Below are 25,388 nucleotides of genomic sequence, written 5' to 3'. Positions count from 1 at the left end.
TTTGTAGTTTTAAAAATGCAGCCATCTTCTTCCCTGAGCAATAAAACAATGAAGCAGTTAACTTGGTAAAATTATATTGATCTAATGTATTCTCCAAATATATACATTAGGGATGGGTCACATATTCAAAGCAACATTAGTATTTGAATAAGTCTGAGAATAGGCATTCTGCGAGATTAAAAACATGTGTATGCATATTTTAATTAAATGGCTAAAACCTTATTACCGGTAACTACATGTAATATGGTAATGCTAGTATAGACTATTTTCTGGATAACAACATAAAACAAGAATGTATCAGAGTTGTGTGCACACACACTTCCAATTGCCTACAAAACCAACACGAAATGACAACATGACAGGTAGAGGTTTCTTAAATGTACCTATGGCAGAAATTAATCGCTACATTAAACAATTGGTAATAAAATAAAATTGTATACACATGCATATTTGAATAATGAAAACACTTGAAATGTCCATCCCGTCTGTCCGTCCAAACTCTACTACCCAGTTAATACAAAATGAAAATTAGGCAGAGAATTTGAAAAATCTTTTTATTGATGGTTTAGAAAACAGAATAAAACCAACTAACTTCAACCTAACCATATGGAGTACTCTAACCTGTGTAATTTCACCAGTGAAAATGCCCACCCTTTTATATGGATACATTAAGCCACTGTTCATTTTTCTCAATGGGATTAAAATTACACCTTATCAATATACTCAGCTGCAGTTGTGTGGCCTATAAAACTATCATCTTCATTAATGCACAATCAAAATATTTAATAAAGCATCTAGGTGATACCTTAATACTATACAAATCAAACTCATCTAGTAGTGTACATTGGAGAGCACTAGCAAAAGGCAGTAATGATTGCAAAAAAACTGTGAAAGATGTTCAACTTATTTGTAATTTCATTGTAGTGATAGTGCAGCACAAGAGGTCACTACTAGAGCACTACAGGGTTATTCAGATCCCATCATTCTAAGTTTCTCCCACAGCACAACCACAGAGAAAGCAAACTGACTAAATCATGGCCTCTGCACCTTCATACACCAATTTTATTTTGTTTTTCCACAGCCACATCGTAGTGAATTTATGTCATAACAAAGGTTCACACTGTGTACCACAAAAGCCACATTTCTATAGAAAATAATTGTTCAGGTGCAATAACATTTAAACCTGCTTTGCTTCTGAAATCTTGTATAAATTATATGGACTTCGTATCATGGACACGGAATGGATTTTAAGAGTGACTGTGAGATCAGGATACACAGTGAGAGAGGTGCAAAGTTTAAATGTTTAAGGTAAGTCCAGTGTAAGTATTGCCTAAGATGATCCTTTATAGATTTGTCTCAATTAATGCTTTTGCAGGATAGAGAGCCTGCATTAGATTTTTGTGTGTCCCAAACTAGCTGATCACTCTGAGTGTAAAGTGTTTGTACATTTGTGACTTAAAAATTCTCCATTCAATGAGATTCATATCTTGCACGAGGCTTACAAACTAGGCATTATTTGCTCCCATATTCCTTCAATTAGTAATGTAATGTACCTGTAATTTAGATCTTTGTATACTTCCTAACTCTTAATAGTTTTAATTCCATGGCCTACACCAGTTAAAGATGGCCTTGGTAGAAAATGAGATTGTGGACCACAGTAGCATGTGATCTATTCACGTCCTGGAGTTTCACTTCTGTATTTTGACACCAAACAAGTTTTGAACTTGACTATATAATCCATCCTATTTGTGTATGTATAGCTTTCTACAGTCATTATATTTTGTCAGTAGCAAATCTCAGAAGACTTGGACATCAGTTTTGGTAACTGGAAGGTCATACTAAGTTACTGCCTCCTTGAATGCCAGACCAACTGGTGTGTGGTCTCTTATTCCAAGACTCCACACTTTAAAATGTGAAAATCAAAATCAAATAAAATGTGAATAAATTAATCCAAAATAAATTAAATTAGATTTATACAAGATATCTTCTATAAAAATAACATCTCAATAGGTGCTATGCAAGCCAGAACCCAGACACCAAAGTGATCTTTGCTGTGAATTTGAAAACATTAAGTGTCACAAATATTGGAATGCTAATGGAAAATAGAAAAATGAAAGGTACTCTACATTGAACAGCCTTAACACGCTGAGATTAATCGTTAACAAGCAGAAACATCTTCAAGATCAGAACTACAACTGATGTTACCTTTTTAGTTGTGCTGTAATCAAGATAACCCTGAATCTGACCTTTGTTTGGTTTTGGTTTTGTTGGTTTACTAACATATTTGGTCTTAAGTCAGTAAAATATACACAGCCCAGAAAATAAACCAATTTGCCTTTGGGTGTTTCTGGACTTCATATTCAAAGTACTTCATGTTAAAAAAATTCTTCAATTGAAATGTTGTTTTCTTGTCTTCAACAGGCTATTGAGAAGCTGGATGCAACTGCCCAGTATGAGTAAATAGGATAGTTTTCCTTATTAGGACAAGTTTATCACATCTCCATAACCGCATGTGGTGAAAACGAACATGTTATGATCAGTTTCTAGTTTTAAAAATCTAAATGCAAAACAATGGAGACAAAATGTAGAGATATTTTAGGTATGGGAACATTTTACAGTATGTCTTTGGTTCCTTGCTGGCCCCAATCCCAATTTTCCAACCCACAAGTTACTGGATCATATCAAAGCTGATACTAAATAGGTCTTTAGTGCATGATCAAGTTAATTAGACATCTGAATGGTTTAAACTAGAATTACGGATTTCTGAATCCGTTCACTCTCATCAACTGTCTACAGTACCATCAACGTGCAGTCTGGATTCACTGTTCATTGTAGCCACCTGTTCTTCAAAGTTTAAAAACTGATGGTTACATTCCTTTTCAAGCATCTTCTTCCACATCTTTACTGCAATGAAGAAATAAAGAATGTAAAAATTGACTTGAAGAGAGAAATCTTAGGTTTTCTGAAGCAATTCTATTTGAGGATTATACATTTATTTCCTAGTTGGGAGTCACCCTGGAAAAGGGTGTCTGTGGTCACAAAATTGAGACAATTGAGGTTCATTTTAGGTGTTAATTAGAGTGGGAGGTTTTCCTTAAAAGGCCTCAGGAATTATTACACAGATTTCTTAAACGTTCTCCATTTTGTACCAGAATATCACAAAACCTTAGCGCTCAGTGTGTATACAAGCTTGTTATAGTGATGTCACTCCCTTCAACTCTGAAGATTTAAAAGCTGCATATGTCAGGGTACTGGTATTTTGGTGGAGGGAATTAGTCACTTTCGGGGCAGTATGGATCGGGTCCACTGAGTGGTCTCTCTGGTAGGAAGGTCTAACTTGACATGCTATACTTACTGTATTCTGGTTCCTCAGTTTCTGGTTGGTGTTGGGTCAAGTCACTAGATGATAATGCTGGCTGATTTACAGGAAGCTCCTGTGTCCCTTCAAATTCATCAGCTTTCTCTAAGCTTGCAATCATCTCTTCATAGGCTATTCTGGCTTCAGAGCTCAGTTCAATCATTTTATGGTAATAATCCTGAAAAAATATAATTCCCTTAAAACATTCTACCAATTTTTACAAAGTATCAGTACAATGCTTCTGTGTTTGTTCACGTAAGAGACAGTCCTTCTGAATCAGCTCCTATCAAAATGCACTTATGTACCTTCAAAATATATAACTTGCATCTTAAAAGGTAGTACTGCCAATTAATATTCAGAAAGCATCTTTGATTAACATGCATCGGATAAAATGTGATATACTGGTCATATAAACTGTATGTTTTATTCAAAATTCAGTGCTTCTTTCTCAGCCATTACACCTGGCATGCAATATTGCCATGCTATTCAATTAAAAAATGTCAGTGCTCTCATTATTGGTAAGTACAGATGCATTAAGGTCACAGTGTACACCCACAATAACACTAACAGAACTAAGTGAAAAGCAGTTTCTAAAAGAATGTTGGCACTGTTCCCACTTTGGAAGGTGTGAGTATGTCCCATTACATTGAAGAAGCAGTATATGATCTACTTCTGAAGTTAGGAACAAAAGCCTTCACACCCACCTGTGCACCATCATAACTGAAAATCCCCACCAGGCTGACAGGAACTGCCTTATTGACACATCGGCCCAGTGCTTTGCGAGAGAGAGCAAATACAAATGGGATGTTCTGCTCTCGACACGTTTCGATAATTGTGTGCAGAGCTTCATCCAAACCCCCTGGAAAATACAGGTTAAAACAACAAATCAAACAAAAAAAACAAATACATCATTATTAATGAATACCATTGCACCAATTCATTCAGTCACACAGCTGGATCATTTTTTAAGAGTATGACATGTGGAAAAAGCAGTATGATAGGACATTTCAGAATTCCCTAAACAAACTGGTCCCTGTCCTTTTGTCTGGCTGACCTAATTCTACAGATGAATCACAGCTCAAACCCACTCCTGAAGAAATGGCCCATAGCCAAACTCAGTGCTATTCCAAAACCTGGAGAGGGCCTCACACTGGCAGCCAGCTACCAAACAATCTCACTATTGTCTGTATGCTAGAAGATCTTTGAACGCCTCATCCTGCATATGCTCAGAAGCTTTCCGTGAGGACTGTAGCATGTGATCAAGCACTGGCACTCAATCACCTACATCAAAAAGCACTTTCAGAAAACCCTAAAGACAAGCATTGTGCTACTGGAGCTCACAGCTTCCTATGACACAGTAAGGCAGACAGGCCTGCTTCCAACGTGGGTAAATACACTCATCCTTGGTCTTTTGACCAGACCCTGCAAGACTTTAGCCATTGGCTAATGGCTCACACCAAGTTCTGCCCAATACTCTATCCAACGTATCCAACGTATCCCACGTTCATATTTCTAGCACCAATTAAGATCTGAACATTCATGTGGATGGTCTGAGACTTAAGAATCATCCCAACCCAACAGATGTGGGAGTGACTATAGATAGGACCTTGACCTTTAGGAAAGAAAACTGCAGTAAAGTTCAAATCTACAAATAACCTGCAAATCAAGCTTCCTGGTTCAATGTTGGGCACTGCTACCTCAACACCCTGACTTCAGCACTTGCCATATCATATTCTGGGGCATACTAACTGCACATCTGTCTGACAAAAACAATCACCCACATCTTGTGGACACCCAGCTGAATGTAACCATGTCTATCATAAGAAGATCACTCCCCTGGCTTCATGTCTTTACAAATATCACTGCCTTACACATCCACCATCTGACTAATCCAAAGCTGGTTGAAAAATTCCTGCTGCACCAGATTTACTGGCCATCTGCCATAACGGCACCTCATATTGAGGACATCCGTGCACAGGTTTTTTTTCTTCAGACTATGCCAACCTACATTAATGGGGCCTTAGTGCAAACTAAAATAAGTAAAAATCAATATGCTGAAGAACTGCATTTCTTTCCCTGTACGTCTGTGTAAACAAGGTCACCGTCTCACGGTCTTGCTGTGCTACAGTACTGTGCAATAATTCAACCCCGATACCTAGAAGAACAGGGTCTGATAAGAACCAGTTTTCACCAGCAATTTGGGCTTGATACATCATACAAGCCCCCCCTACATTAAAAATTACATATGCCTTAATTCTCCCCAGTTTGACTATATATGGGTCTTCCTGAGCAGTTGTCAGGCAGAAACCAAACTTACACTCATCACGTGACAGACATGTGGACCCTATTATCTCTCTCTCCTGTCTGGTCTGCATAAAAGTGCCTGTAGTTTGTAACTTCTCTAAGACTGTTCTTGAGATTACCTCTTGAACAACTTCCTTGCAGCTGCTTGTAAAATAAAAAAAACTTTGATTGGAAATAGCTCTCTCTTGCTGGATTTCTACAAATCTTCAATGCCAACAGAAATGGTGTAACTGATGTAATTGTGTAGATGATACCAATAAAGTAGTACTTAAGACAACCATCTGACATGTTTTGATGTCAGGGGCCATGTAGAGAGTGTTTTTAATCACACTCAAACAGTGCATCATGTTTATTAGATTGAATAGACAGTGTGACTATTCAGGCCTTCTTTATTTATAAGTTCATTTATAAGTGGGGGCAGATGTTAAAATACATTTCAGGGGGCGTATGTTCTTGGTGGCTCACTATTGTTTCACAGCTAAATCATGATGTGTGTACGTACGTATGTACAGGAGTGTGAGCATGTTTTGATGTATGGAGTGAATTCACTGTCAAAATTCGAAAGCACAAAAATACAACTTGTGCATGTAAAACTGCATTTTCTACACTTGCAGTTATTATTTTACGCCCAGTTCCATTGTGCACTGTTCAATACCGTTTACACACATGCATTTCTGTCTGCGTGCGCACAATACTCGCTGCGTGAACATGACACGCTTGCTATTATCTTTGATAGATATGCAGATCAGGCATCCTAGATCATCGGTACTACCTTTTACTTATGGGAATGGGAAACTGAATTCTCCGGACTTCAGTGTTAATGAAAATGCTTTTTTAGGCAAACTGCACAATCTAGGTTTTCCTCTGTCAACATTGCACTTTTTACTGTGTTGCTCTATGAATTGAATGATTTGTTGTTAATGAGCTACTTATACCCTTAAAAGATAATATTCCGCTGCTTCAGTAACTTAAGTTTTATCTCTTCTCTGGTTGTCAGATAATCACACTTTGCACCTGCCCTTTCCCCATAAAATGTACTTTCTAGTTATTTTACTAGAAATGTAGTTATGTACTTTCTTGTTGTTATAATTTGACTTTCCCAACAATATTAAGTACATCAAAGTTGAAGTTGGAGTCTGTGTCCTTAGAGTAATACAATAACCTACAGTAACAGTCAGTTTAGAAACAAAATGATCTATGAAGTGGTGTGTGCCATTTAATATTTACTTGATGTATGTCAAGTAGTGATTTTTTTTTTTTCTTGGATGACAAGTAGTATATTCAGAGCATGACTGGCTTAAAAATGCTTAAATCCCCCTCTAAAATGTCACAAGTAACAAAACATTTATTGGGTGTTTAAAAAAAATAAAAATCTTCCCTAGCATGACTCAACCACACCCCCTCTATATTTGTCTATAGACAAATACAGAAATAAATAGTTATTCAGTCAATTTAACTGCAGGGGGATTATTTAGGTAGGTCAGATTTAGAAAGGCCGATTTTAAATTAAGCTAAAATACAGGGGTTAAACGTCCTCCCCTTGGGAAAGTGCCATGGACAGAACAGACAGGTGAAGAATCCCAAGACAGTATACCTTTGGATTCTATCCTTTCACAGTTCGGAGAGATGATGACACACTTCAGTTTTCGGAGTTTTAAGTGCTTCAGGACTTCTCTGAGGCCCATGACAAGCCTTCTCTTCATTCTGGCTTTCATGGGATCTTTCTGGTACAGGCGGTCTTGGAAACGAACCAGCTCCTTCAGCAGACTGACCACACAATTATCTACTTCTTTACTAAGCACCTGGCTGCAGTACCTGGAGAGAAAAAAAAACACCACAAATTGAACAAATCAAAGATCATATTTATAAACACAGCTTTCCTCTTCAGATCCACAACATACCTAAACTAAAATAGTTGCTGTGCCATGACAAATATACAATCATTGCATTTCTTAGTATTTGGGGCCTACTAGCCCTACATTGGTAAAGGATGTAGTAATGAGTAAGGACAGTATGTAATTTTATAACTTACCACTTACTTCTACTGACTTAAAATGATTATATGCTTTATGGTTTGCAGGAAAGCCTGAATGAGTCAGTAAGATTTAATTTCCAGTTATATTTTCAGAAACACATCACAGATTTAATAAAAAAAGACATTAAGAGAATCAAACAATAGAACACCGGAAAAAAATATGAAATGCGTGTATGTTTTTGTTTATCTATAGTTTATATTGTAATAACAACTGCAAAGGCAAGACATCAGTGCACAATGAACAAAAAATGTTGACTTGGAAGACAGTATTTAAAGGACTACATTTATAATTCTAATGGTGCTATACTTTAATTTTATTTTTGCAAGAACATTTTTATTTTGTTACAACTGAGCATTTAGTACAAAGCAGTCTACAAAGTATGCCTGACATCGATTTTTTGATTTGGCATACATTTGCATTTTAAAGCAATTATACTGCACAATATTTTTTTTAGAACCCATTGATAAAAGTAGTTCCAAAATATAAAGCTTAAAAAAAACTGCAAGTGTCATTGTATACTCATTTGTAGCAATAATTTAGCATGTGTAATCTGCACTCATCATTTTTTGTCCACAGATATTTCCAAATCGCTTCCAGCTATTCAATTAAAAACTGAGATAAGGACTTAAGTACACTCACCTAAAGGATTATTAGGAACACCATACTAATACTGTGTTTGACCCCCTTTTGCCTTCAGAACTGCCTTAATTCTACGTGGCATTTATTCAACAAGATGCTGAAAGCATTCTTTAGAAATGTTGGCCCATATTGATAGGATAGCATCTTGCAGTTGATGGAGATTTGTGGGATGCACATCCAGGGCACGAAGCTCCCGTTCCACCACATCCCAAAGATGCTCTATTGGGTTGAGATCTGGTGACTGTGGGGGCCAGTGTAGTACAGTGAACTCATTGTCATGTTCAAGAAACCAATTTGAAATGATTCGACCTTTGTGACATGGTGCATTATCCTGCTGGAAGTAGCCATCAGAGGATGGGTACATGGTGGTCATAAAGGGATGGACATGGTCAGAAACAATGCTCAGGTAGGCCGTGGCATTTAAACGATGCCCAATTGGCACTAAGGGGCCTAAAGTGTGCCAAGAAAACATCACCCACACCATTACACCACCACCACCAGCCTGCACAGTGGTAACAAGGCATGATGGATCCATGTTCTCATTCTGTTTACGCCAAATTCTAACAGAAATCGAGACTCATCAGACCAGGCAACATTTTTCCAGTCTTCAACTGTCCAATTTTGGTGAGCTTGTGCAAATTGTAGCCTCTTTTTCCTATTTGTAGTGGAGATGAGTGGTACCCGGTGGGGTCTTCTGCTGTTGTAGCCCATCCGCCTCAAGGTTGTATGTGTTGTGGCTTCACAAATGCTTTGCTGCATACCTCGGTTGTAACGAGTGGTTATTTCAGTCAAAGTTGCTCTTCTATCAGCTTGAATCAGTCGGCCCATTCTCCTCTGACCTCTAGCATCAATAAGGCATTTTCGCCCACAGGACTGCCGCATACTGGATGTTTTTCCCTTTTCACACCATTCTTTGTAAACCCTAGAAATGGTTGTGCGTGAAAATCCCAGTAACTGAGCAGATTGTGAAATACTCAGACCGGCCCGTCTGGCACCAACAACCATGCCACGCACAAAATGGCTTAAATCACCTTTCTTTCCCATTCAGACATTCAGTTTGGAGTTCAGGAGATTGTCTTGACCAGGACCACACCCCTAAATGCATGGAAGCAACTGCCATGTGATTGGTTGTTTAGATAATTGCATTAATGAGAAATTGAACAGGTGTTCCTAATAATCCTTTAGGTTAGTGTATTTCTACTGTGTATTTATTAAATATCAAGTACCAAAAGGAATGTCAAAAGCAAACATGTCTTGGGCCAAATTCTGCCAAAATTTGAAGTAAGGTTTTTAAAGCGAGTCTCTTACTCTCTGAATTTTCTGCTGTGAATTTTGGGGCGAATAGACACGAGTTGGGCCTCTGAGAAAACTGCCTCCTCTGTGACCTTAAGATCTGGCTCTTCATCTTCCACCTGCAGATTTCCTGCAGGCAGCTCAGAGACCATAGTGGTGGTTTCCTCCAGTGAATCTGTAAAGAAGTACATATTTGAATAGTATTCTGACCTTTAATATTTGCTCATCGTTTACCAACCAAATTCTACACAACACAGGAAAAAACCCAAGTATAATGTTTTAGAATGCTAGTTTTCATAAAAAGAATTTTGTAATTTCCAATTCAAAGGTAAGCAAATTATCCAATCAAAACTCAACAGCAAGAACATTCCATATTACGATGCATTTCCAACAACAAAATAATATTAGCTAGTGTTTAGACACCATTTTTCAGTAGTAAGAACAGTGTCATGATTACATGCTTACATGTAAACAGCTTTGAAATTCAAAGCTCAGCAATTTCTGAAATGCAAGATCTTGTAGTGCTCATTTCCACACCTGCAGAGTTGTCATGGTCTTGTTCAGCCTCTTTGCTCTCAAACGGATCCTCACATTGATCTGTGCTGGAGACGAAATCCTGAGGAGGAGGATCCAGCCCTTGCTCTTCCTGAAGGCGTCGTTGTTTCCTCTCCTCTCTTTCCTTCAAGATGATCTAGATATTGATGCAATACACACCATTTACACACTTCAGCGTTCGAAAACTCTTTGAAGGCTACATTACCTTCAGGTTAGGATTATTGAATTAGGAATACACATTTCAATGGAGATCGGTGGTGCAAGTGACAGATACAGATATTCTGAATCTGATACAATCCTGTTAATTCATTTGTAGTCTAGCAAATCACTTTGAATTGAGTAAATAAGGTTATCTATCCATTGCCATTGGCAGGAAAAAAGGCAACGTAAATTTCACAATAACCCAACTTGCTTGCCTTGGTATAATAAGTGACTGTAGATTATTGGAATTTGGGGATATGCGTTTTTAAAATTGAATTATTAAAAACATTATGAATTAAATATTACATTTGTAGGGTACATGTAGGAGTAATACTGGGGTATTCATTGCAACCAGACTGTTTGGAGTAAACAAAAAAATAAAAACCAAGCATACATTTATATAACCCAAAAAAGTATACACCCCGAAATAATATACTGTGGTTTTCAAGAAATAGTTGCTGTACTGTGGAAGATAAACATCTGTAGGATATGTCCTATAATTTACTGTCCATGTCTCGAATCCCCCTCCCCCCCACACACAAATTACTCCAGATTGCTAGTGTTCTTCCAATTGTAACTAATAATATAACTAATCTGAATATGTACTGGTTGATATGCTTACTTAATTTTAACAACCTAGTTTTAGTTGTGCTTTAACCTCGGTTTCATTGTCAGTATTAAAATCCTGTATTTTTTTTTTTTTTGCATTTCGGAACTCCATTTTTAAACCACACGTTATGGATGTCATGACTACACTCATGAGGGACAAGAAACTAGGTACTAGGTAAAATGATTTCTTCATGAAACAGAGCTGTAAGGTAAGTTTTGCTTCTACCTCAGTGAAACATTGTGGCTTTCGAAATGTTGTGAAACACCAGGTTCTACTAAATCACCATTCACGTTTGAGCAATTACTCATACCGAACATTGAACTGAAATGACAATTTTGTGTTTATATCAATTTTTTTTAAATGAATGCATTTTAATAATGTCCATAGGGAAACACTTGTTGATTGTGTTCATAACCTCAGTAACTACTTAGGAAGAAGGCTTGTTATTGAAGACAAATTCATAAATAAATTGATATTAATTCTCATAGAACTTTAATTTCACTTCCTATCTCAGAGTCAAGTTTGTCCATTCATTTCCTCTTGTTTAATACTCACAAATTTAGGCCTGAGGGGAAAATGTTTTTGAAGTTGCATTGCCCAATATGAAAAACAACAAAGCTGAATATTTTAGACAGAATAGTTGAAATAGAGAAACACTAAATATGTAACAGATATTTTTAAACTGAATTTCACCTTTTGGATATGTTCACTGCTAAACATCTTACTCTGGAAAGGTGACTGACCATCATTTCCATTAACTGCTTTTCATGACTTCAGTTCCCATCAGTTGACGTAAACTGGTTAGATTTAAATAAAGCACAAAGTGTTTATTATATATTAATTAATTAAGCATCCGATTGTGACGTGTACCTAAAACAACATTAAACAGTGCTTTGTTTCATGTCATGTTATTTGCTGTAACCCAATCAAGTTGATGATCTTTGGAGAGTAGGTCTCAAAAGAGGTCTTCTATTGGTGTGGGTGGAGTCACAGTGGACCTTTTGTATAAATGCAAGAATTTTGTGAAATGGTCTACCTAAAAGACTGGAATCACCCCCACTTGTTTTAGGAGATGGGGTTAAAATGCAGAGCTCTGCTGCTTCCTGTGATATAAAACAAGGAACGTTCAGTTGTGGAGAAGCAAGTGTTTTGTGACCATTACACATGACTCCAACATTGTTGATTTAAAAGTAGACCTGCAGAAAACAAAGCAAACTAATGGTACATATTCTTTGTGACAGAATTGTGTTTTTATATATATATATATATATAATTATTTTTTTCCCTTCTGTAACCAGCAGAATTTGGAATGAACACTCACTTTTCAACCTGGAAGACAGCTACAAAATCTCAAGTCACCAATGTTAAAAATGTTACTAAATTAAAACGCTGTACTTCAAGTGATTCGGTATTATTTTTCAAAGCATATCTAGCATTTTGTCCCTGATTCACCACCTTTAAATCATACTAGGAAAAACAAAACTTGAATTTTAAAAACATACCCTTTTTAGAGGAGTAGGTTTCTTTGCTTTTGGGACCTCTCGTTGCTTGCCTTTCTTTACCAAAGGGCATGTCGAGTCCAGGGGGTTGTGTGCCACTTTCTCAGGCTGTCGGACGTGCTTCTTCTGTATGAAAGGATCTTTAGGAACTACTGGAAGTGAACCTCCAACTGCAAAACACAGGGCGAACAAGCATCAATACCAGTGACACATAGAAAATATAACCAATACAATTCAATAACAGATACAATATCGAAGACGCACTTTACACACTTCTCCCCTCCCCTCCTCCAGAGCCCACTCCTTTTCCACCCTCACCTCTAAGTAGTAGAAGGCCCTACCCACCGAGGTCAGAAATGCACAATTCCTGACCACCTTCCGGTATCCGATCAAGACACATCAGTTCAGACTATACTTGTAATACTGCAGCCTAATCTCCTGGAGAGCTCAGCACTCTTGCTCTTATGCACAAACTATGCTCCCTCATGGTCCGGATTATTTGTGGTTTTTTTTTTTAGCACTTTACAATTTTACTGAAACTTCTCCTATATATACCCCACCCCTTAGCACATGTCAACTATTAGGTTTGCACTGGTTAGCTCACTCACACTAGAATGTGTGCTAATTGTACCAATTGTATTTACTGCACTTTTGCAAAGGGTGCTTGTAAGAAATAAAACACAAACACACACACAGTGTATAATACATTTGTCTTTTGAAATATGCATAATGTAAAGCTGGTCCAAAAAAAAAAAGATTGCAAAGGTGTAGAAATCTGAGCATTTCACATTCGTTTTCAACAACGCATTTCAGTTTGTGGCCTACCGGAAAGTACAATAGGTTTGGGGTCCCGTTTGGATTGCTGCGACTTCTGCTTCTGTTCCAGCACTTCCAGCATGTTCCCCAGATCCAGCTGCACAGGCACTTTGCTCTTTTTGCCACTGGTCTTTTCAGTTTTCTAATTTAAACAAAATGTAGCATACTTCTAATTCTCATAGTAGCTATACGAAGTATTCACCCCTTCTTGGACTTTTCCACATTATGTTGTGTTACAACCTCAAATTTTGATGCATTTACATGGATTTGGTGGTGGTTAATACATACATACAAAATTAACACCAAAATTAAAACATAGTCTTCATAATTTTATGCTACTTATCACACAGACAGAAAATATTTGCAAAGCCTTTTGCTCTAGTTTTCTGAAAGTCACTATACAGTTTTAAAAGGAACCAAAGTTGTCACATTGTTTACTTTCCAAAAACCTTTCAGTGTTAATTTCTTGAAAATTAAGTACAGTGCATGGAGTGATTTCTAGGTTAGTAAATTAAAATGTAAAACTGCAAGAAAATCTGAAACTTTACAATGCACGGAGATATTTACTGCTATCCTTCTTTTCCTTTAAAAAAAAATCTATGAACATACTGACATCTGCTGGTGGAATTTTACTTTTTTAAATGGGTCCAAGGAAGTGAATGCTTACCATCACTAATTACTTTACATAATTAGCATTTCAGACAAGGCTTATTTCTAAAACATTATTATTGAAATGATAGTTTTGTAATTAGGCACAGAGTGTTGAAGAAAATCAAATCTTTGCTCCAAACCGGCTCATAATTAGATTTAATTTTTTTAAGAAATATATATATAAAAAAATCTATTTCTCTTTGTAGTGGCTTGCTCCTGTATAGGTTACAAGGTTCAGTAATCTGCACATGACAATAAATGGATGCAGAGTATCAACAAAACATTTTAGTGCTGGGAGTACCTGTCCCTTCTTTACTTCTGTGGTGTGAGGAAGAGGCTGACAAGTTACACTCTGATCTTTCCCCCTGTCTTTGCATGACTCTGCAGTCTCGGCTGTAGAACCCAGAGATGCAGGAACTTTGTGCTCTGAAAGCTGCACAGGACATGTCAAATTGAAGCAAGAAAGCAGAATTATATAAAAACAATGTGGTTTGGATATAGCAAAATAAGATTCTAACATTTAGATTCAAAGAAGCTGGATTATGTTCCTTACAAATTGGGGGACGGGATTTAAGATTTCCTGCGCCAGTTACTCCACAAAACAAAACCCTTCGAGTTTGTCTTTAAACACAAATAAAAATAGACATAGGATTTAGAAAAACTGGTAATCATATTAAATTGCAGTATCACTAATATGTTATTTATGATCTGTTGTTGGATTAAAACCACTACAAAAAGAAATCAACATACCTCTTTAATTTTCTTTGTTCTGTTGCTGGAAGAGAATGGAGGTTGTGTTGCAGGGCTGTGAGTTTTGCCAGGACTAGCCGAGGCAATTGCCAAGTCTGGAAACTCCATTTCATCCTGTTAGAAACAAATTAGTCTTTAAGAAACAGAAAACAACAACAACAACAACAACTTCCCAACAGCACTATCAGAACTGCAAAGTGTCAACTAGCAGGTTACAAATTTAAGACTACGATTAGATGACAGTCTGATCCATTAAAGCATTTAAAAGCTGCAGGTTCATGATGGAATTGATTGCATTTGTAAAGTTCATGTTAAGGCTTTTAAGCCCTTTTGCCTATAGAATACAACGTTACAGATCACTTATAGGGCAACATTTTTAGGTCTTCGTTAAAAGAACAAAACTAGATTTTTCTTAAAACCTTAATAAATGTATGAAAAAGCTCTGTGCATAAATTGGATATGTCAGCTTTTAAACAGCTAAACAAGGTGTAGTAGATCATTAATGGCCTGTTAGGGCAGCAATGCATTTTAGATCAAAGAACAAACACTGTAAGCCTACAAATTTAGCATTTAGACTGTGCACTTTCAGAGATGTATACTCATCCGGTCACCAAGTGGTTCAAGGCTGATCATTAAACCACTTTAGTGTTCTAAATATTGCTACACTTTCCATTTGAAACCTCACAAGCTTAAACTATTGTTTATTAACATTGTGAGTTACTAATCATAGAAGTGAGGGTTGTTTCAGGGTCATCGTTTAGAATGGAGTAACTATATTGCTAACATGACCGAAAGAAAAATGCTAACAAAGGGTACAGGGAAAGAAACATTTCAACAGTCCTTCGATAAAAGTCAGTAATTCCAGAACAAAACCCACAATCTTACCAGTCTATAAAAATGCAAGTTACACGATAAACCTCTTTATTGACAGAAAGACAAATCACCATATAAAATGGCAAAAGTAACAGATTCTCAAGATACATTTTTTTACATTGGGTTGTTTTCTTCACTTGTAGTGTTCAGATAAATGAACAAAGAGTATGACCTGCATACATGGGCTTATTGACTATGGCCAAATGAAATCGTTGACACACCATAAATTCCATACTTAAAAGTGGCTTTTCATATGAAAAAAGATTCAGCCTTCTAGCAAATTAAATCCAGCATTAGATAGATGTTTTTTCGATGGGTTTTGGCAAGTCTGGGCCCATGTCCTTACATAACAAAAGGTCATATAAAGTTCAATAAGGTTTAATATTATAAAATATGGTGGAGAAAAGTGACACCGTGCAGGGTGTAGTACACAAAGGAATGTACATGAAGACAGAATGGATCCCTCTGCTGGCACTGTCTTGCCAGGACAGCCCACCATATGGAAAGATACCTGCGGGGCACCTGTGGCTCATCTGACAAACAAAGGTTTTCTAGCTTCTTAGGCAGGCAATTCTGTCATAAGTATACACTCACCTAAAGGATTATTAGGAACACCATACTAATACTGTGTTTGACCCCCTTTCGCCTTCAGAACTGCCTTAATTCTACGTGGCATTGATTCAACAAGGTGCTGAAAGCATTCTTTAGAAATGTTGGCCCATATTGATAGGATAGCATCTTGCAGTTGATGGAGATTTGTGGGATGCACATCCAGGGCACGAAGCTCCCGTTCCACCACATCCCAAAGATGCTCTATTGGGTTGAGATCTGGTGACTGTGGGGGCCAGTTTAGTACAGTGAACTCATTGTCATGTTCAAGAAACCAATTTGAAATGATTCAACCTTTGTGACATGGTGCATTATCCTGCTGGAAGTAGCCATCAGAGGATGGGTACATGGTGGTCATAAAGGGATGGACATGGTCAGAAACAATGCTCAGGTAGGCCGTGGCATTTAAACGATGCCCAATTGGCACTAAGGGGCCTAAAGTGTGCCAAGAAAACATCCCCCACACCATTACACCACCACCACCAGCCTGCACAGTGGTAACAAGGCATGATGGATCCATGTTCTCATTCTGTTTACGCCAAATTCTGACTCTACCATCTGAATGTCTCAACAGAAATCGAGACTCATCAGACCAGGCAACATTTTTCCAGTCTTCAACTGTCCAATTTTGGTGAGCTTGTGCAAATTGTAGCCTCTTTTTCCTATTTGTAGTGGAGATGAGTGGTATCCGGTGGGGTCTTCTGCTGTTGTAGCCCATCCGCCTCAAGGTTGTACGTGTTGTGGCTTCACAAATGCTTTGCTGCATACCTCGGTTGTAACGAGTGGTTATTTCAGTCAAAGTTGCTCTTCTATCAGCTTGAATCAGTCGGCCCATTCTCCTCTGACCTCTAGCATCAACAAGGCATTTTCGCCCACAGGACTGCCGCATACTGGATGTTTTTCCCTTTTCACACCATTCTTTGTAAACCCTAGAAATGGTTGTGCGTGAAAATCCCAGTAACTGAGCAGATTGTGAAATACTCAGACCGGCCCGTCTGGCACCAACAACCATGCCACTCTCAAAATTGCTTAAATCACCTTTCTTTCCCATTCAGACATTCAGTTTGGAGTTCAGGAGATTGTCTTGACCAGGACCACACCCCTAAATGCATTGAAGCAACTGCCATGTGATTGGTTGGTTAGATAATTGCATTAATGAGAAATTGAACAGGTGTTCCTAATAATCCTTTAGGTGAGTGTAGTCTGCACCCTACACCGGGGTTAGGTTTTGTTTTGTATTCTACAGCCAGTTTTTGCGTTTTCATATCAGCTCGGATTCCCAAAATCAAGTATCTGTCAAAATCACCAACCGCGATCCCTATAGACAATCCCAAACCCCTGCTGTATAAAAATATATCCATCTAGAGAGAGAGCGTGACAGAGAGAAATGTTAAAATGGCAATAGGACAGATAAAAGAACAGATCAAAGATGGACAAAGAAAGCTATCAAATGGATTCCAAGAGATAAAATACCTAGAAGACTACCACATTAAAGATGAAATACATTTTGCAGGAGTGACATAGAAAAGAGAAACTGTAGATTGAAGTGGAAACATCTTGGAGATGCCTTCATCCAGCAGTGGATCGATAGCTATAGATCAAGATTTTAACATCCAGCCTCTGTTCTCACCTCAAACTTTGGTGGTTCTTGAATGATGATAGGAGTCTCTGACTGATCTGTCCCTGCAGTGGAGCATGGCTGTTTAGGCTTTTTCTTCTTCCTTTTCTTCTTTTTCTTCTCAGAGCTCTGCTCCCGTTCACCTTCAATAGATTTTTCCTGCAAGTGACACAATTTAGGCTTTTGTAATAATATACATTCGACATGCATAACCACAGCCTTTACAGGCAAAGTGTTGCATCCTGCACCCAGGGTCTTGTGACTTTAGTGCCTGAGAGAGTAGATGGAAAGAAGATAGCAACTACATAGATTACATTTGTATTTCAGGTATAATGAACTTCAGGCTATTGTACCAATTGCCCGGAAAAGACCTCCAAGGTTGAAAGGTTCAAAATTCAATTGATTAATTTGCCTTCAATACCAACAGACTGACAGCATCAATATTTGCAAATAAATACAAATGGCAGATCAAATAGTATTATCAGTAAGCCTCTATTCTTGATAGAGGCCCTGGTGAAGCTGGAAACAAAGTGTGCAAGACAGGATTGCCAAGAATGCCTCATACATTACTCTAAAAAAATCTAAAAATCTAAATACTATCAAAAAAAGGTTATCATCTGTAGAAAACGTCACCTGTCTTCACATCATTTTCTGGAGGCGTTCATTTGAAATCGTGTCCTCGTGTACACATTTTGTATTACAGTTTTTGTTAATCAGTTACATGTTTTTATTTTTTAAACGTTAAACTAATTGTAGATATAAGATTCTCTACATGTTCATAGAATATGTACACTTCTATAATGTATAATGAAGGGTTTAATTGACCAATAAATACATACAGAAACCATTCTATACAGCAACAATTAGATGGTCCTGTACCTTACAGAACAGCACTGTATCCTGAATGAAAAAGATATGCAAGCCTTGTTTTGATAAGGAACTTTTCTGGATCTGGTCAAAATTATGTTATACAGCATCCACACCGCACACAATGTACCTGTGATGTGTTCTGCAGGGGCTCCTGACTGGTCGTGTTTTTAAGGGTGGGTTTCCGTGGTGGTTGAGAAGCAATGCGGGCCCAAGAGGATGCAGAACATGCAGAGAGTTGCGAGGTGGGCACTGTGGGCTGAACTAATAAAAGAGTTTATTAGTTTTCTAAAATCGGGTTTACTGCAAACTCAAGTAATACTGCGGGCCAGATTAAATCAAAACTTTCAAACACTTGTTATTTGGAAATTACAGTCGAAAACATGATTGATTTGCTTATTGGAATTAAGATTATGTAGAGTTTAACAAGAATTATTGTATCCCATCAAACTCTCGCTCTCAATTTCATCTGGGGCTTAATAAAGATACCAACTTCTTGCATTGTACAACATCATGCTCAGGAAGGAAGAGATTAAATTAAACCGGATAATGATCCTAAACACACTACTACACATATTCTAAGTTAGAAGTTTAATACACTCCAGATAACCTTGCTCAGGGCAGAAAACATTTCATAATTCTAACTTTATACACTGAAAACTTCTGATTATAAACATAACTCCTGTAAATTTATCTTCAGGTATAATACCCATATGCAAATAATCATTATTATACCCTAGGATTATTTATTTTAAACTAAATTGTCTCATATCTGTCAGGAAGTAAAAATGGCTTTGGATAATGTCCAACTCTCAGATTAATTTGGAACTTGTTTCCTGAGAAAGGTAAATATTTTGCCTGATACACTGAATAAAAGACACCTGCTTCTCAAAACATTCAAAAACATGAATAAACATGGAAACCTCAAATCACTGGAAAAATGTAACATTTGCAATACACCAACAATAATAAATAAACTAAATTGGATAAATAATTCTGACATAATACCTTGGGAAGATAGTGGTGTAGCCAATACCACCTCATCATCCACAGAATTGCATTGCAGTGGTGGAGTCCTTGCTTCTTTCTTCTAATGATAAAAAAATTGAAACTAAAACCCACTGACAATGAACAATATTTTATAACACAAGTGACAGGCAATAATCACAAATGGTATCAATTTTAGTATTAGGATGTAATGGAGGAAAAACAATACATCATAGAATGTAAAATCTGAAACCAACAGCTGGTTTAACAATTAAAAAAAAAAAAGAAAAAGAAAAGTATCTGAAAACAATCAACACTAATTCTCCACAATTAATCTTTTGGGAATTCAAAAAATGTTTAATCCACTGACCTTAAATGCAGGAAGTGTTGCACACTGCTTGTGGACTAAGCCAGAGGTCTCAGCTGATGCCCAGAGAGACCATGGAGCTGGCAGGACAGAACAGTCATGGGAGGCAGGTGACTCCAGCTGAGGAAAATCTGCAAGTGTAACTTCAAATCGGTCAGCCTCTCTTGACTGTGGTTTGGATTTCTCTGCTGACTTTGGCATATCTTTTTTACTTCTGTTACCTGGGTGGAAATAAAGAGACCATTCAGGGTAACAATTGCAGCAGGGAGTGACTAGGTGACAAATCTGAACATAGAGGTCCCAGACACTTAACTGAAGAGAATACACAATGTATAGGAAAAACCCAGTATATTGGCAGATCAGATGCATACACTTACAATTCCTATAACTGGTTAAACCACTTTATACTTCCTGTGAGATGCAGAAACCAGTTATTAACATCCTGGGCCAAAACATCTGTTGATAGGCTATCACTTTTACAAAAACAAATAATATAATAATGTGCAAAGTAAAATAATTTAAGTAAATGGTAGCAATTATTCTCAAAGTGTTACCAAAAGCTTACCCGATTTGTTAGGGCGACATTCTATTGTAGATTCTTCAAATGTTGTTCTCATTAACTTCTGTTTTTGAATATCTGGTTCAGTATTTGGCCTTGATCCCTACAAACAATATTTTAAGAGAAACCAGTTTAATTTGCATGGCTAAAGCCTTCTTTGAACAATTACCTTTTTAGCAGTTTGAATGAAGTTTGGTTTATCAACGTCAAAGAATAATGAACAAACAATTAAAGCAGATCTGCAACATGGGGGAAATATGAAGCGACAAAGAACAGTGATGTGAAACAATGATTCTGCTGTAAACCATGTGAATTGAGTATTGTAAACAAACAAAATCCCTTTTTAACTTTAAGTATTAATCTCCCCAATCAACCTGTGCAACAATAATGAGATTGATAAAGCAGTTCAATACTCGCTGAGAATTAAATGAAGGACAAAAACATTTGAACACAAAAACAGTGTATACGTTCATAGTAGAACTCCAAGTGATTCACATATCAAGTGCATTGATACTCCCTGGGATGTTAACTGACCTCCCTGGGACGTTCCCTGGATGTACACTCAAAGGATGGTTCACCCTGTTCTTGGTCTGTCTTTCGGATTCGGCGAGTGCTGCTATACTTTTTTTGGTAGTTGTCTTCATTCTGAAATTGAGGTCGCTGCTTTTCATTAATTGTGCTTTTCTGGGACATATGCTGATGAAAACCCAGAGGGGAGTAAGGTTCCTTCCAATTCAGAGGAGACTTTCTCAGACAACAGCCTTCAGTGAGATTTTCTTTTAATGTGCAAAGTCTAAGCAACACAAAAAAACCTTCAGATTAAAGTGTCTTATGAATGAACAGAAAAATGGCTTCTGATTTTCATAAACTCTAAGACTTAATAAAAACAGCACAAATGCCATGATAAACGTGCGGAAAACAGAAATAACATTTTATCGACTTGAATTGGAATCACCTTGATGAAACTGGGGTGATACCAATCTTGAACAACTTTACAAATGCATTTGAACCCAAATCTTCTATACCACATATCAGTTGTATATCTATCATTAATATATCAATATATGATAAAATGTATCCATACCTTGTAAATAGGTTGGATATTGTGTGAATATAATTCCCTTAATGTTCTAATTATTTGCAAAGAATTAAGATTATAATAATTAAATGAGATACAGGTAAATATAATTAAACTTACCCTCCCAAACCTGGCTCATTAACAAGAAAGGAGGATGGTGTACAGTAGGAAAATGCAGTGGTATCAGGTTTGGATTCCTTTAAGATGTGTTTTGGTATAAATGGTTCAACATCAGGTGATAGTTTGCTTCCCTGTGAAAAGTGTTTAAAAACAAAATATTTCAAAATAACAGAAAAACAGGGTGAGGCTGTGTGATGGGTTTCTGATAAACTATTTTAAATACAATTGTTATATTCCTTCTTTAAACTGTAATGTATTCTATATGTAACAGCTGACATAGTATAACCTTTATAATATCACACCTTTGGTTGGCTTGTTGTCAAATATGTTCTACTCCAATTAATGCAATATTACAACAAAACCCATTTTGCAGGGCCTTACACCATCTCTACAGGACAGTCTCTGGTACTTGCCAGTGGAGACAGACTTCAATTATCTTTAACAATACAATATAGTCATCCTAAAGTAAACCAAATCCTATAAAGCAGAGGACTAAATGAATCAAAATCAAAGGAAATGGCAAATGTACTGGTCATTTTACACTGGTTTCAATACTGAAAGAATGAAATAACATTCAAGAACCACCCTATAGTATTAAATCTCAATTTGAAGATTTCATGGGTTCATATTCTGGATGGCAATTTTAAACTATTTATAAAATTTAAACATTCGCCTGTCATTTCAGAGGTTAGTGCTATGTAGCCTACTCTTTCTGAAAGTACCAAAGGTGTCATAGGAATTGACCTCTAGCTAATTAAACCATTCAACAAAAACATAATTAAAGTTTTAAGAAACTGAACAAATATAGTCTACACCATTGCAGTGTCTGCACTACGAGTTGCAAGGTCACATCCTCTAAAAAGACACTTTTGAAACTTTCAGGAAAAGCATGTTTTGAGAGCCTATGAAAAGACAGGTGCATGTTCACATTTATGTCATTATCAACTGTCCTCCAGAATGAATTTAGCTGGTCTAGTTTCAGAGGCCTCAATTAGAACTAGTCTTAGATAAACCAACCTTAAAAAAAAAAAAAAGACTGTTGTCCAAGACAAATGCTTATCTGCGTCAAAATCAAATACTGACAAGGCCAGGTTTTATTTATCCAACTTTACTCAATGGTACACTTGATACATTGACACATTACACACAAATACTGGGGAGAAGCTGATGACACTAACTGGCAAAATAAATAAATAAACATTGGAAACTATTTAGGATTGAACGAACATCTGTCAAAATACATTATGTTTAACATATGCAAAACAATGTGCATGTAACAGGAATGTAGCCTACATTATAAAATCAAAAATGGTGGCCAACAAACAAAGCAAGCTGTTCATCTAGATTTAATGAAGAGTGATTGGTCTTCCTCTAAACTATGTGGTGTTGCAAAAAATAAAATAAAATTAAGAAATAACTTTGGAATAAAATAGTATAGAAAAAAGTAAGTCGTGGGTTGTTAAAATTCTAAATATCGTATTTTCAATAAGTAGTTAAATACTGCTGCCCACGTTAGAAAATGATACTGCTGCCTGTGCTAATTTGCGATCTCTTCTTTGACAAGTTATGGGAAACTGACTTCTAACCTCAACATATAGTCGTGGAAGGTATTCACCGTCCCCATGAACTTTTAATCTAGCTCAATAATGAAACGACCTGGACAACCACACGAGTGACACAGATGGGTTTCACGCACGTCTTGACTTCACACAGAAAGTAAGTATCCAACACTTGACTTAAGACTCTCTGGATTCTGTAAGCAACGCCTGCATTCAATTGTGTAATGTCGTATCGACGAAAAAACATTACAGAACAACAAACACACTGTGAAGCGTCTTCCTCCCTTTCTGTAACATTATTATATACAACGAACCATTCTAGTCAAATGCTTGAAAACGAAATGAGAACTCTGATAAATCGAGGCAACAGACATTATTTAAAAGTATATGAATTTATCTTGACAGTCAATAAAGACGCAATACATCACTAAAAATGTAGTTTAAAAGTATTAAATCAGATATAGGACCTACAGCTAAACAAGTAACGTGATCAAACTGGCAGCAGGAAGAACTTGCTAAGGATTTCTGAAAACCTGTTGAAAATGTGCAGCGGTTGTGGTTCATGTTCTTCTGATAACTGTAATTTTAGACAACCTAGTCACTCATTAACATTACACTTTACTTTTGATTGCAGAAAAAGCGTAATGAAAATTATCCATTACGCGAAGTTTCAAAATTAAAATTAACTCAAGGGACATGCAAATCGCGTCTCTCGTTTACAAGTATTATTAATTGCAAGACTTCAGAATGAACGCATGTCGTGTGTGTATATATATATCGAAGTCATTGTAAAACAACGTTAGCTGGTGCACCGTAAATAAAACTCAAATATACAACGAACAACTTAAATAATAAAACAATCTAAAAATCGTTTAAAAAAAGAACAGCTCTCTCTATATATAATTAATGAATTATACGTTACCCTGTTTGGTGCCCGTGTTTCGGGTTTCATGGTGTCAAGCAGCCGAACCGCAGGGTTCCATATTAGCGCTGTAAATATCACTCCTTCCGGTTTTCCGCAGCTAAAATCTTGTTTTAATCAACTTGTGACTACGGCAGGCTGAAAGGGACAAACTGTTCTGCTATTCAGGCGGAATCAATATCAACGTCTAGCATTGTCTGCAATTTCAAATTCCAAGGTATGGGATTCTTTTTTTTTTAATATATAATCTGCTACAAGCGATGCGAAAGTGATGGTAAGTACTTGTACAAAGAATTCACTTTGTTTTAGTGTACTGGAAGTTTCATTATACAATATTGCATATTAAATCACATTTTGGTGTATTCTTCAGTGAAAAACAGCAATATTGTTTAGATCCTGGTATAGATCAGTTAACAAAGAAAATATCACAATTGATCACTCGTGAATTGTAAGTTATTTTCCTACACTCAACATTCGTGATCTTTCATGTAGTTTTTCTGTACTACAGCTGAACATCCTTGATGTAGATGTAATTTTCCCTCAATAATCTGGACGTTTTTAAAAGTGACCTTGCAGGAAATACAGAATTAGAGAAGTTCTACCAAAATACTGTAGAAAACATCATATATAAAACCAAACTCATGTTCAGGATCAGATTAAATGTTTGGAGAATCAGTTCTTTGCCATCTAAAATCATCATATAAAGTGTTCAAGGAAAGTAGATTTAAATCCTGAATTACTGCAAAACAAAAAAATACATATTGCACTGCTTAATATCTTTGTAAGTGAAACACAGTAAATATATACTATGACATACTTCCGTTACATTTTGTAACACTAATACATTTTTGATAAAACATTAACTGTCACACAGTTCATTGATTAAACCGGAAGGTCTGGTACAGATATACACTCAACTTCATCAACTTTTATTCCAGGTTGCAAACAAATTGCTCAACTGTAATCTGACCAACATTCTATTAAAATGTAGACTCAAAGCATTCAACTTCATAAGGCTATTTTTGTAAGTGAAAGGTAGGGCATTTAATAAAAAATAAAAAGCTACTTCAATCAAATCCTTAAGCAAATGTTATCCTATAAACATTTCAGGCTGTCA

At 36.7% G+C, this 25,388-nt stretch overlaps 1 protein-coding gene across 4 annotated transcripts; it reads right to left on the bottom strand.

The window, feature by feature from the left end:
• Positions 1-538: 538 nt before the first annotated feature.
• Positions 539-25,298, bottom strand: LOC136754721 (selenocysteine insertion sequence-binding protein 2). 4 transcript variants are annotated; one of them, XM_066710817.1, is made up of 18 exons: positions 24,272-25,298; positions 21,791-21,921; positions 21,127-21,385; positions 20,599-20,695; positions 20,037-20,254; positions 19,688-19,769; positions 18,810-18,943; positions 17,825-17,971; positions 14,713-14,826; positions 14,264-14,395; positions 13,321-13,453; positions 12,499-12,665; positions 10,168-10,321; positions 9,646-9,805; positions 7,257-7,477; positions 4,063-4,217; positions 3,356-3,536; positions 539-2,904 (listed from the first exon to the last, which is right to left on the bottom strand). In XM_066710817.1, the coding sequence occupies exons 1-18, from the start codon at positions 24,299-24,301 to the stop codon at positions 2,783-2,785; spliced, it is 2,637 nt and encodes an 878-aa protein (XP_066566914.1). In that variant the 5' UTR covers positions 24,302-25,298; the 3' UTR covers positions 539-2,782. The 4 variants fall into 4 exon arrangements, with proteins under 4 accessions (XP_066566914.1, XP_066566916.1, XP_066566915.1 ...); XM_066710819.1 differs by having other exon boundaries at positions 10,222-10,321; XM_066710818.1 differs by having other exon boundaries at positions 19,688-19,766.
• Positions 25,299-25,388: the final 90 nt, after the last annotated feature.

Source organism: Amia ocellicauda, chromosome 8 (genome assembly GCF_036373705.1).
Source record: "Amia ocellicauda isolate fAmiCal2 chromosome 8, fAmiCal2.hap1, whole genome shotgun sequence".
NCBI lineage: Eukaryota > Metazoa > Chordata > Actinopteri > Amiiformes > Amiidae > Amia > Amia ocellicauda.
Note: the sequence above shows the minus strand (reverse complement) of the source record. Positions and strands in the feature narration are given on the sequence as shown.

Excerpts from the sequence above, each read along its gene's own strand:
- LOC136754721 (XM_066710817.1), bottom strand. The coding sequence starts at position 24,301 with ATGAAACCCGAAACACGGGCACCAAACAGG. Across the intron at positions 20,696-21,126 it reads CCAGGGAACGTCCCAGGGAG|GGATCAAGGCCAAATACTGA; the intron begins GTCAGTTAACAT and ends TATTGTTTGTAG. Across the intron at positions 3,537-4,062 it reads TCAGTTATGATGGTGCACAG|GATTATTACCATAAAATGAT; the intron begins GTGGGTGTGAAG and ends ATATTTTTTCAG.